Below are 14,139 nucleotides of genomic sequence, written 5' to 3' on the forward strand. Positions count from 1 at the left end.
TGAATCTACAATCCATAAAGGATACGAATCAGATAACAATACTGTACTTGCAACATATTGCTCGTGGAAAGAAGACAAAAATGGATCTACCTTTTTAGGCTTAGCACACTCCCGAGCAAAGTGGCCCTTCTTGCCACAGTTGAAGCAAGTCAACCTGCTCTTAGGTTTTTGTCCATATTTCTTTCCTTTCTTCTTGATTTGGTTTTTCGCAGCAACAGCATTAGCCTCCTTTCCTTTCCCCTTTCCTTTCTTAAACCACTTGTTCTTATTCTTGGAACCAGAACCTTCAGCTACAAAAGCTTGACCCGAAATCCTTGCGAATTTAATCCTCTCCGCCTCAAGTTCAACATGGTGTGAGACTTCAGTGAAAGTCTTAATACTCTCACTGTGGGTCAGGTTCTATTTCATCGTTTCCCAAAAATCAGGAAGGGAACGGATAACTGCCTGAACCTGTTGTTCATCGGTCAACGCATAACCAGCAGTCTTAAGCTCTCGAATCATGTTACCAATCTCCCTGAGATGTTGGGCCATGGTAACATTTGAGCACTTTTTATAGTTATCAAACTTGATAGTTAGCTAACGGAGCTTACTCAGACTGACTCCACTGTACTTCTCTCTAAGGGCTACCCAGATAGCATAAGCCGATAGTAGTGGCTCATACTCAAATACCAGGTCATCCACTATTGAACTAATCAATATGCCCTTAGCAATGGAGTCCTTCCTTTTCCATGCCTTATAGGCACCAAGTTCACGTCTGTGCTGTGCTGTAGAACCATCAACCGGTTCCTCCAAGAATTGATTTACAGCCTCTAGAACTCCTTGTTCCTCAAGAACGTATTGTATCTTGAGGTGACAGATTTTGTAGTTATCCCCATATAATTTCTCACCCTTATTGAGTTCAGCTATGATATTTTTAATTGTCATGATCTACATAAATAAACAAATTATTTATTATTTCAGTGTAATTCATATATATGTAATTATTTATTGACTCTGTGTAAATTAGAGTTAGTTTACAAAATCAAGTGATAGCATTGTTTCCACTCATCATTTGTATGTTCTAATCTAATCAACACTGATCAATCATATTACACACATCTCATCTAATGAATGAATCATTATTAAAATGAACTAATCATTTTTCATATGAACTAATCATATGGATATATGAACAAATCATATTCACATGAACTAATCATGTCATGAAATGAACTAATCATTTCCAAGTTTGTTAACATATAACATAACTTTTCATTATTTAACTCTGTTCGTACATAACGACAGAAATTATTACATGACTCACAAACCAGATAAGCTAACACTGTTCGTACATAACGACAGTAAACAGAACACTAATAAACTAGATAAGCTAGCACTATTCCCAATAGGATAAATGCTAGAGTAGTGGGTAATTGCATCCCGTTCATCCCGGATTCTATGATGGGTGGATCAGCCTCAGATGTATCCATCAGATCCATTTCTAGATCTTCTACACATTCTTGAGGATCCTCCTCTAATTCTTCTGGATCCATCTCTAGATCCTCCTCGGGATCCATCTCTGGATCCTCCTCAAAATCTTCAGGATCCATTTCTGGATCCTCTTCAAATTCTTCGAGGTTCATTTCCGGATCATCTTCAGATTCTGTAGGATTTGGATCCTCCTCAGATTCATCAAGACCCCATTCCAGATGAAGTAACTGTCTGTACATCTCTGAATATGAGATATGCCCATCAGAATCATCCCAAAGTTGGAATGTTATCTGCCTTAGATGTTCTGATAATGAATAAACCAGAGACCATCTTCTTTCTGTTTCCTGGATTGGATACCCTTCTTGCTCGAGATTCCAGAACAACCAATCGAACCGACCAATAAGCCTACCGACTCCGTGATCCGAGTCATATTCCAGCTTCTTGATCTCCTCCCATAGCTCATGTTGTCGTTCATAGCGACCAATCATCGTGTATATCGTTCTTTGTATCTGGAATTGAAAATCATGATGTCAATACAAAACTGACAGACCAGTAACAAAAACCGGTCTAATTCAATTCACACATATAGAACAAAATATACAGAATACACAAACAATTAAGAAAAACAAATTTCCTTATTTTGGGGAGTCTCATGTGACTGACACATAGGATCGGTCGATCAGGAATCCAGATCTTAAGCTTAGTCTATTGTCCTCATTAGAACTAATCTAATTGGACTTATATTCTGTTATTGTTTAAGCTCATTTGAGTCAATCTTAGACTTATTAATCAAACTCAGGTTCATTTGATTCATCCAATTGCTCATTGGATTAAGTCTGACCTATTAGAACAAATCTAATTTTTTTATGACCAAATCTGATACAACAGAACTAATCTGGTCATATTTGATCAGTCCAACTTCTGTAATCAAACTTACCCCAATTAATTCAGTAATAAACTAAACTGGTTAAACCAACAAATAATTTGAATCAGCTTCAAGTATTATTGAATCAAACTGATCTGCTTAAATCAACTAATAATTTAAACTAGACCTTGGTTTGATAGGCCAAGTTGGTCTGGTTCCATTTATAATAAATTGAACCATAAATTAATTAAATATTTATTTATTAATTAATAATACATCTCAGTATGTATTTAATTAATTAATAAACATATTTAATTAAATTTGAACACATGCACTCTTCGATGCGTGAAGAAAAAAAAAATAAAACTTGCATGCACCTTTTTTTTCTTTATACACGTTTTTTTTCTTCACTGTGCTTTGTCAAAATTACTGTGCATTTTCTCTCAACCGATTCAAGAATCGATTCAATACTCAAAAAAAAGGTATTGTGCATGATTTTTGAATCGATTGAAACTAAAATTCAATCGATTCAATTCAATTGAATCGATTCAATTGATGAACAGTGTTACTGTTCATCTTCTTCTTCTCGACAAAAGAAGAAAAACGTGAACTTTTTCGCGTCGATTTCCATGCTTTCAAAACCATGCATGCTCTGATACCATTGTTGGTAGTTTTGAGAGCATGGAACAAAACCTAAATAAAGCGGTAGCCACTCACAGTGATCTCCCGAAGATATCGCAACTGAAGACGTCGACAATCGACGAAGAGGTTGCCGCTGTCGGAAGCACGATCACGGAGCAACCGGAAAGCGCTTCAAGATTCACGAGCCAAATCCCAGCCTCTGGATGTTCTCCCTTTGCTCGCACACGATCACCTCCAATCCTTTGCCCTCTCAGATCACCTTCGTGAAGCTTCTGCTCCCCATTGGATATGTGCTTGGACACTGCTTTTATAGGAAGCCTAAGGAAGACGAAGGGGAAAAGGACGCCCCTTCGTCTCCTTAGCGTTTGCAGCAAAGGGAGTAACGAAGGGGAACCCTTCGTCTCCAGTAACGCCTCACACAAGCAACCTACAATGCATCTAGGATTTTATATGTCAAGGGACCTTGTTTCAGGATCTTTCATGTTAAGAAGTCTTGTCTCTAGGACTTCCTCATTTTTCATGTATCAAATGTATTAGATGGTAAATACATGATATTCTATTCGAATTAGGTAAGAGTCGATCCCGTAGTTTTATCGTCGATAAAGGTCTCATCATGATCATGTGCTTGCTACCTGTGCTTCTGTTGAACATCCTTCCATACAAGATGAAGCCATTGTAATGGAGGTCATTATCATATATGATGGTTCCATATTTTTCTAATTATCTGCTAATAGTTACTCTCCAATCGACTCAACGATTATCCACAAATCCATCACAAGCAGCTCAATCTTTAATTAGCTCGACTGGATAAAGTTGCAAGCTTATCTAACAACCGATAATGTCTCTAGTCGATTCATATCTATATAAATCTAATATCGTATTCCAATCGACTCAATTGGTTTTAACGACAAATGTACTTATCCAATGGATACTTTTAAAATCAATTTAAGACGTTTTCAATAATCAACTGCCTATTTGACTTAAGCCACTTTTATCCACTGAACTTTCTTTCAATCGACTCAAGCCAAACTAGAAATTTTCATTCATCAGAAAAATTCTCACAATTGACTACCTAATCAACTAAATTAAACATCTATTTAGTTGATTGATTTGCTCGAGGATCACAACTTTACTTAAGATTCAATTATCGATTAACTATATATAACCTAGAAAACATATCCCAATATTTTTAGTCGACCTTAATCTTTTGAGCAAAGTACTAAGATCTCTTGAATTTTTTTATAACTTATCAATTATCTAGTCTAACTTTCTCATTGCACTTCTTCTCTATTTATCTTGAAATTTTTTAATCGATTAAAAACTCCTAGATTCTTTTATCATCTATCAAATCATAATTTACTTGAACGATAGAATATTGGACTTCTGAACTATTCGCCGTGAGTATTTTTCTAATTTATTCTAACGAATAATAAAAATTTTTATAGGATCAAATTAATAATCTCAAATTCAATATTACCTGATTTAATATTTTTATTTTATAACGGCATATTTTTACACTTGACCAAATATTAAAATGGTGGAATAAATTATCTTGACTCAATCATTTAAAGCATGAATATACCTAATAATTTATTAATAAATATTATATTTAATAAACACGAAATTAGTTTTTGTTTAAGTATGATTGAAATAAGGTCATTTCTAAAATTAAACTATTTGATCTTATCCATCCAATTATTAAAATAAAATATCTACGAAAGATGAATCATGCTCGTGTTACCCGAACCACAACCTTTTCATATTCATTATAATGACATTTATATCTGTAAGCGCGTCCCGTCGACAGCATGCATCTATCAAACATCCTGTCAGATAAACACCTTGACCGCCTCTCTAGAAGATCCCATATTTCCATACCAGTTAATAATTGACAACGAATTTATATGATAATACTTCTACATCGAATTGTAATTAGTTATATATATTTTTAATTTATCATCCTATTTCGATGATTTTTGATCATCCGTCCTGATTCAAATTATAATTTAAAAAATGATAGATTAAAAAAAAATTATATTTAATTATAGTCGGATCATGATTAGAGATGATAGATTCATCTGAATATCCGACTCGAATGGAAAAAGATATGGAGGAACTATTAATATCTGATATCTTATCTGAATATCGAATTAAATAATATATATACATATATTAAATAATTTTTTTCAAATAAATTTACTATTTTTGTTTATATATATATATATATATATATATATCACAGCCAATGAGAATTTCTTGGTTATAGTAGTGAGTAAATAAGAACTCACGGTGATGGAATAGAAATGCCGTTAGGTTTCAAAAGCCTCTGAAATAGAAATGCCGGCAGGAGACGGATCGACGAGCAAGGGAAAACCTAGCTTCGTCGCAATGTAGGGAAAACCTACTTCTTCCCAGCGAGGGAGGGAGGCTCGGCAAGGTGACGGTCAAAGTCGCAGTGAGGGAGGGCAGGGCACGGTTGGAAAACCTAGACTCGCAGGAGGGCGTGGCGAGGGAGGGTTGGTGAGGGCGCAGCAAGGGAGGGCTGGTGAGGTCACGGCGAGGGACTGCTGTAGTGCGGCGTCGCGATGAGGGTTGACGTCAAGTAGAGGGAGGGAAGGGCGCAGCGTAGGCGAGGAATCGCGTGTGGGGCGGCGACGAGGAGAGCGGCGGAGGAGGATCACATGTGGGGAGGAGGGGTTCGGCGGAAGAAAAACAGATTTGGTAAAAAAATATGACACGGATTTTCTTAAAAAAATAGAATTATACGGATTTTTCTACCTAAGCAATCCGTAGCATTCCGTATGAGAAGACCCGCAAGCTATATATATTTTGATGTTAATTTTAATATATTTTTATTGAATGATAATAATTGAATAGAAAGAAAAAAAAATTATAATCATAAAAGATAGGCATGAATATATTCATTAAAATCCTATACTCAATTACCTGAATATGATCTATTAACATCTCTAATCATGATCACGATTCTTAATCTATTTTCTTTAATTTATAAAATGAACTAGAGAATCGATCCTCCCTCCCTACAATAATTGGTACAGAAGACATCTTGTCATATATTTTATCATCCGTGTTCTCGTTAAATCACTCTCAAAATCACATCTGACCAGTATAAGAGAACCGTCAGCGTGAGATTAGTGTGACGGTTTCACATTTTTACCCCCACAAAGCGGACAAATGCAGCAGGCAGCTACATCTAGCTGTACCCATGTCCTTCCTCTCTTTTCCTCTCTCGCCTGATTCAGCCACTAGAAATCAATCGTCCTCCTGCCGACTTCCGAACTCTCACGTGCTCAATTTCTCACTAACCATTTCTGGATGATTTAGCCAACACAAACATGCCGACTTCCAATATATATATATATATATATACACATGCATAATAATTCAGTCCATCTCTTGATTTTCCTAAACCATGGCCATATTATTATGCCTTCTCCTCCTCCTCGTCTTCCTCAATATCATTCTCCAAATCCTTCCGATAATCTTCTGTCATAACAAGTACATCCCCCGCGGCGGCCCCAAAACTTATCCCCTCATCGGATGCTCCGTAGCCTTCTACAAGAACCGCGACAGACTTCTTGACTGGTACACTGACCTCCTCGCGTCATCTCCCACGCAGACCGTCGTGGTCCACCGGCTAGGCGCCCGGCGCACCGTGCTCACCGCCGACCCGGCCTGTGTCGAACACGTCCTCCGCTCCAACTTCGCCAACTACCCCAAGGGCAAGCCCTTCACCGAGATCCTCGGCGACCTTCTCGGCAGCGGCATCTTCAACGCCGACGGCCAGCTCTGGCACGCCCAGCGCAAGCTCGCCAGTCGTGAATTCACCGTGCGGTCGATGCGCGAGGGCCTTATCACCGAGCTCGAGGCCGAGACCGGCGGCCGACTGTTGCCTCGCCTTCGGGCCGCCAGCGTCACCGGACGCTGCGTAGACGTGCAGGACCTGCTCCGGCGGTTCGCCTTCGACGTCATCTGCCAAGTTTCACTTGGGATGGACCCCAGCTGCCTCGGAGGCGATCTGAGGTTTGTCCGTTACTCAATTTAGTGATTTCGGATTTATTTCATTTCTAATTTAGAAATTAGTGAAAAAATATATAAAATTTTAAATTTTTAATATGATATTGATATACAATTTAATATTTCCCTATTTAATATATAAATAATATAAAATTAATATACGCTTATGATTTTTTTTATATTAAATTTTTTGATACGGTATATCATATAAAATTTATCTATTTAATATTTCGCTGATTTAAATTAAATAAAAAATCATTTATATATTTACTATTTTAATAAATATTTATTTATTATTGCAGCAACGCTTTATTGCCGGAGTCGGAACTAGCGAGGGCTTTCGAGGTGGCATCGGCAATCAGCGCGCGACGTGCTACGGCACCGGTGGCCGTGATTTGGAAGCTAAAGCGGGCGCTAGGGATCGGAACGGAGCGGAAGCTCCGGGACGCGGTGAGCCTGATCCACTCCCAAATCATGGAGCTGATCCGGGAGAGGAAAGCGGAGATGGAGAAGGGCGGCGTGGTGGAAGAACGTAGCAGCAACGACGACTTCCTGACGAGGTTGATTTCCAGCGGCCAGAACGAGGAGTTGGTCCGCGACATGGTTATCAGTTTCCTGATGGCCGGGCGGGACACCACCTCCGCCGGGCTGACTTGGTTCTTCTGGCTCATCGCGCGCCACCCGGCCGCGGAACGCGAGATCGTGGACGAATTGGGGCGGCTCGGAGGGCGATTGGACTACCATTCGATCAAGGAAATGAGGGTTTTGGAGGCGTGCCTCTGCGAGAGCATGCGGCTTTTTCCCCCGGTGGCGTGGGATTCCAAGCACGCCGCGGCGCCCGACGTGCTCCCGGACGGGACGAGGGTCGAAGCGGGGGACCGGGTGACGTACTTTCCTTACGGGATGGGGCGAATGGAGAAGATTTGGGGGGAAGGGTGCGGGGGGTTCGACCACAGGAGGTGGCTGGAGGCGGACGTGAACGGAGGGTCGGTGGTGGCCAGAGCGTCGCCGTACAAGTTCCCAGTGTTCCAGGCGGGGCCGAGGGCGTGCCTTGGGAAGGAGATGGCGATGGTGCAGATGAAGTATGTGGCAGCGGCAATGCTGTTGGAGTACGAGCTGAAGATGGTGGAGGAGAAAACGCCGGTACTGGTGCCGCTGCTGACGGCGCACATGGCCGGCGGGCTGCAGATGGTGGTGAGGAGGAGGAAGAATAGAAGTGGCGATGCATCCTCCCCAATTAAGAAATAATATTTATTTGTTTATCTTTCATTGTCGATTATTAGTCCGTCTAAGTTGATGGCCCATGGTCCAACCAGATCGACCCGCTTGGGCTTGCACCCTTACGGGATGGCCCTGGTGGGCTTCGCTTGACACACCGGGTTAAGAAAAAAAATATATAAAATTAAAAAATTTAAATTGAAGTAGAAAGCCAAATGAACTGGTGCACTTCAAACTTAAACATTTCAGTATTTTTATTTATTTATTACAAGCTCAGGGTTTACTCGTCTAATTTATAATCCATCTTGAATTTAATTAAATTGAGGGCTTCTAATCCGCTAAAATGACAAGTCAAGTCACCCCGTATGATGAATTTTTGATAAATTGACCTACCTCATCATGAATTAATTTGTTTCACAGTACTAGCAAGCATCTACGAGTCCTCTTTGTCACACTAATAATACACGTTCTAGAAGGACATGGTAGCGTATACATGATTGATCATGATATATTCATTTAAAATATAATAAATGTGATGGAATTCTTATGTGAATTCTTTCAATTCTAATAAATAATATTAGAGTTATAATCCAGATCGAATGTCATATAGATATTCTTAAACAAAGTTAAGGGGGGGCTTGGAGTATGTCGAGAGTAATCGAATATTTACACGGAGTCTTGGAGCAGGTCAAGAGTGATCGGATGACATGTTAAAAGTGACCAATGCTTGTAGGGAGGTTCGAAGCAGGTCAAGAGTGACCAAATACTTGTTAGGAGGTCTAGTACAAGTTAAGAGTAACTAAATATTTACAGAGAGACTTGGACCATGAGAATAATGATGATTCATGTGTTTGAGAGGAGGATCGTTGGAAATATAATTAAAATCTCATATTGAAAAGATATGAAAAAAATCTTGGATTTAAAAGAGATGATATCTCCATTGGTATGAGTTTTTTTAAACAAATGGGGAGGCTCGAAGTATATTAAGAGTGACCAAAAGGTTACGAGGAAGTCCGTAACAGGTCAAAAATGATCAAATACTTACGGGAAGATCCGGATGAGATCAAGAGTGACCGAATACTTACGGAAAAGTCCAGAAAAAATTAAGAGTGATCGAATGTTTACAAGAAAGTCTAAACTATAAGAGTAATGAATGTCATTTGGAATACAATTAATATCTCACATTAGACGATGTGGAAAAGATTATGAGTTTAAAAGAGATAAAGATATTTTTATTAATATAAAATTTTTTAGGTAGAGTAAAAAAAAAATAAAACCTCAAAGTAAATAATATAATATCATTATAAAAATGTGATCATCATTTATTGCTAACTTCTCTGACGCTAAATAATTAAATCATGTAAGGATATACAATTCGTGCTAAATGGGATGCTCATTTAATTTTAATTGAAAATGAAATGCACATTTGATAATTTTATAAATGATGGGTATTTTTGCCCAATTAAAAAAAAGCTTGTTAATTCAATTGCACGATGCCAATCTTAGACGGAAGCCAACGGAGAAAAAAACAAAAAAGCGACAAAAAAAAATGATACTTTATAGATTTTGTCATTTTGTAGTGCCCCATTATAAATATGTTAATGCCCCACAACAAGGAGCTTTGGATTTGATAAGCATGATTCATCTACACGAAAAAACAATGGTCCAGTCACATACAATAATAAAAAATTAAAAAATATCAATACGCTAACCATGCACAACACTGGAGGTGGCCCTTGGCCAATCAAGCATATTTTAAAATTTTCATTATGCTCTCAAGCTCCAAAAAAGATAACAAATTCAATATATAGAATAACCATTCATGATATGCTTGAGTAGAAGCGTGGCAAAAGCTTGTTTGGCCTTAATAAGAACATGTGAAACCTGAATGCTTATGTATATATAAAATGACTGCAGTACAGTAGTTTGATTGCAAAAGCTTGTAGCCCCAGATCCATCTTTCTACTAGGCACCCTACCTTCTCAGGGTTTCCACAATGTAACTCGCATAGAGGTCCCTGCAAATACAGTGAGTAATTCAAATGAGAGATGATACATCAACTCCTTTGTAGAAAAAAATATCCATCCAAACAACAACGTTATTCTAAATCCCGATTGGAAAAGATTATTGTATCTACAGCTAAAATTTGTTAAATTCCATTACACAATCGTGTTTCAGATAAGGAAAGGCCTTCTTCTAGTGTATCTAGTTGGAAAGCAAGAAACAAAAAAAAATTATCTTTTCTTAACTTGAAATAAAAAATTGTCAATTTTAGAAAAGTATCTTTTCAGACAGGTATTGCAATTGTATTTTTGTAAGATTAATTTAACAATAGAGAATGACACTAGAAAACTTACATGGATCGTTGGATTGCTTTGGCAGCTGCTGATGCATCAAGAAAGTCATCTACAGCTACTTCCTTGTTTTCATTTTTCTTATCTGATTTCCAATGGTCACGGAGCACCAACCTTGTTGAAGCAAAATTTAATACCTTAACAGGGATCAGTGTGTACATGAGGTAAGGGGTCTTCAAAATATACTACTTCCCTTATTTGTTGCACAAAAAAATCTACCATTGGCAACTTGGGTGACCTAGTCCAAAGTATAGGAAGGGAAAAACTCTCACCTTGAGAAGTAATGTTGCCTAGAAAGTTACAGACCACTGCCTTTTTGTACGCAAGACATTGATCGATGAATTTTGTCACACACTTAAAGGGCCAATGTCTATGCTATTCTCCTGCTATCATTGAGAATTAATTCTTTTAACTTGTAGGTAACCTCTCGAAAATAAGTTGTTTGTATATAAAATGCATCTGCAAACATATGAGGATACAATCTTCAAAGAAGCGTCTAATCTCAGCTAATCGATGAGGTGGGAATTCCTTGATATCATTGTAATGCTTGTACTCAGGATCATCAGCACAGACAGCAATAATCTTGTCATCCTTCTCCCCCTGTTTCCAACAACATAGATCAATCATCCATTGTCAAACAACCATTGCAGAATATGCAGCTTTTGAGATATTTTAAATTACAAATTAAAAGAATCCAGCTTATCAGTGCAAAAGCCGCACCTGATCAATCATAGGCATCAAACCTATGGCTTTAGCTCTAAGAAAACATCCTGGGAGTACAGGTTCCTGTTGAATAAGCATACAAGACAACTATTTTAGAAGGTCTCACTTGGAAAACTAAACATGATAGACATGGAGAGCAAAACAATTGGAAATAAATAGAATAAAAGCTCCCTTCGTTACCTTAGTTATATGCTTATATCAAAATTTTTAATCCATTTTTAAGTAATGAAATGTACGAGTATACATACATATAAAATGTATTTCACTTGGCTAACTAAACAAGGTAGAAATAGATAACAAAACAATGGGAAATAATTAAATAATTAGAATGAAAGCTCCCTTTGTAACCCTAGATATATGCCTAAATCAAAGTTTTAGTTCACTCTTCAAGTAGTAATATTTGACTTAAATGATGCAATGTATGACTATACACTTTGAATAAATAAAGGTACATACATAAAAATGTATTACAGAATCTTTGTACAACAAACCTGCATAATGACCAACACATCCATAGGATCACTATCTTCACAAAGAGTACGAGGGATGAAACCATAATTGTGAGGATACACAACTGATGAATAAAGGACACGGTCCACCTGCAACAGTGAAACAACTATGAAATTAACAATAGAAAGCAGAAAATTAGGCAAAAATGTAATTGTTTTTATGCACACCTTTATCAGGCCAGTTTTCTTGTCAAGCTCATATTTCACTTTGCTTCCCCTACTTATTTCTACTACCTGCAAGCATTTTTTTTTTTTGCTTCTTCAAAATTTCTCTAGTGTCTTAACACAGATTCAAGTATGCTTCTCATTTCCATGACAAGCTTCAGTAAAATCATATGTTCTGTCTACTTTAGTGCATTCAAATGTTTAAATTACGAAATTGTTGAAGATAAAATACAAATTAAATATGCTTTGGTGCACTATCTTACATTCAAGAATTTCTTCATGAAAAATATAGTTACTTACACAGTTGAATATCGTAGGGGCCCCTGGACCTGCATACAACATCCAAGTCCACTAAAGATTTGAATTAAAAAGGAAAAAAATGAAAAATGTTCTAATATGAAACTTAGACGATTGTCACATGCCTATTTCAAGATCATGCCAAGGATGTGCTGCAACTGATCTTCTTGTCATGGATGAAAGTATTCTTTCATTGAGAGGTGGATGAGAAAGTTTTGAGTCAGAAGACTTAGTTGCTACTTCAAGTGGCATGGTGAGACTGAAAAGCATACAATGGATATTAGTAGTATCAACTATACTTGCAACCTAATCCAGAAAATGTAGTATTTGGAACAATGGAAAACATTATAATAATGAACAAAAAGTAAGAAACATATTCCATACAACTACAAAAATAAAGGATCAAATGATTTAGGCAAAGGGGGAAAAAGTCAAGGAATGCATTTCATGTGCAAAAGTAATGTTCTGTGAGTTTTTGCCAGAGTGAGCTTAATTATGCCCTGTTAGATTTATGTATTTTCTACAAAGATAAAACAAAGAAAATGCCAATCAACAAGTTAATTAGTGGCTGCATAACTTTGCATCTTGTACCAACTCTTTCAACAACCACAATCCTATACTCATCCCGGTTTAAGATTATGGATCTAATCAAATTTGTACAATTCCATAATGTCCATTCTGAAACTAATAATACTATACCAATCAGGTACGTTGAATAAGAAATGCAACCTCGATAATAAGGGCAGATATGCTACAGTATTAATTGAGAAAAAAAAGAGTCATATCTGCAAATGAAAAAAAAAATCATAAGCCAACTAGTCCGGAGAATATAACACAACTAAGCAAGACACCGCAAATAAAAAATTCGAGAGGGAAGAAAGTTCAATAGTCAAAAAACCAGTAGCACAACGGTCAGTCAACTTCCATCGGATTAACTGTCGACGAAGTCAAATCTAACCGATCCAGAAACATCTCTCGAACAGATCTCGAAAATGTTTTAACCAACCCAAGACCGAGATTCGCAAATTAAACTTCTCTGCAGAAAACCTATTCACTGCAGAGAAATCCAACATAAATGAGATTTAAACCGAGACAGGCGCCTTCTCGCCGAATTTTCAGGGGGAAAAGGGGAACTACTTAATGTGTACAAATCTAAGTAAGAAGAGGAAAAAAAAAAAGCTACAATGCCGAATAGAACTCAGGAACGAGATGGACATCTGCTAACAACCAAGACTAATCTCCTTAACAGATCCGATCTCATAAGAGCAGCAAAAAACTCAAAGACAAAAATAGTAAGAAAAAAACACAAAAATAGATCTATGATCTTCGGAGAAAGGCGTAAAAGAACCGATACCTGTGAACGACGAACAGGGGCGCCGCTACTCTCTCCCAGAACTCGGCAGAACCGAGACCGAAGCAAAGGACGAAAGCAGATAATCGAAGATTAACGGAAGCTCGGATCGGCTTTCCCGCTTCTGTCTGCTCCCTACTTATAACGCAGCCTTCGCTTCATTAAAGGCCTTCCCAGCGTTTGATCGAGGAATCGGAATCAGCGCATCCCGCGACGCCATTCCACTCCCCCCCCAGTCCACGTGGATCTCTCTCATTTACTTGATTTCATTGGGACCCATCGAGGACCATGACGCGCTTTCGAATAGTCCGATGGCTGGCCAAACAGGACCGGACGAACAGATACGTGGAAGCGGTCTCAACCAACGGTCGAGATGGCGTCCCCATCGCAGTGCGTTAGACGCCACGTACTTCCTGAAAGAGGAACGCGTTGTAGTTATCCGTCTCCGGGCGAACCGGGGAAATGCACAACAGATGTCGCTCCAGGCAGATGGAATTCCTGTGGGTC

General features: G+C 38.1%; 2 protein-coding genes across 2 annotated transcripts; one reads left to right on the forward strand and one right to left on the reverse strand.

Annotated features, from left to right (window-relative positions):
* Positions 1–6,385: 6,385 nt before the first annotated feature.
* Positions 6,386–8,294, forward strand: LOC121984288 (cytochrome P450 94B3-like). The gene is made up of 2 exons (XM_042537156.1): positions 6,386–7,021; positions 7,318–8,294. Exons 1-2 carry the CDS (start codon positions 6,411–6,413, stop codon positions 8,261–8,263), a joined length of 1,557 nt encoding a protein of 518 aa, XP_042393090.1. The 5' UTR covers positions 6,386–6,410; the 3' UTR covers positions 8,264–8,294.
* A 1,663-nt stretch (positions 8,295–9,957) lies between these two features.
* LOC121984289 (soluble inorganic pyrophosphatase 4-like) lies at positions 9,958–13,863 on the reverse strand. The gene is made up of 9 exons (XM_042537157.1): positions 13,636–13,863; positions 12,407–12,540; positions 12,285–12,313; positions 11,988–12,053; positions 11,802–11,909; positions 11,308–11,373; positions 11,067–11,187; positions 10,591–10,672; positions 9,958–10,250 (listed from the first exon to the last, which is right to left on the reverse strand). The coding sequence occupies exons 2-9, from the start codon at positions 12,531–12,533 to the stop codon at positions 10,208–10,210; spliced, it is 642 nt and encodes a 213-aa protein (XP_042393091.1). The 5' UTR covers positions 12,534–12,540; positions 13,636–13,863; the 3' UTR covers positions 9,958–10,207.
* Between the last annotated feature and the right edge of the window lie 276 nt (positions 13,864–14,139).

The sequence above is a fragment of the Zingiber officinale genome, chromosome 5B (assembly GCF_018446385.1).
Source record: "Zingiber officinale cultivar Zhangliang chromosome 5B, Zo_v1.1, whole genome shotgun sequence".
NCBI classification, from domain to species: Eukaryota; Viridiplantae; Streptophyta; class Magnoliopsida; order Zingiberales; family Zingiberaceae; genus Zingiber; species Zingiber officinale.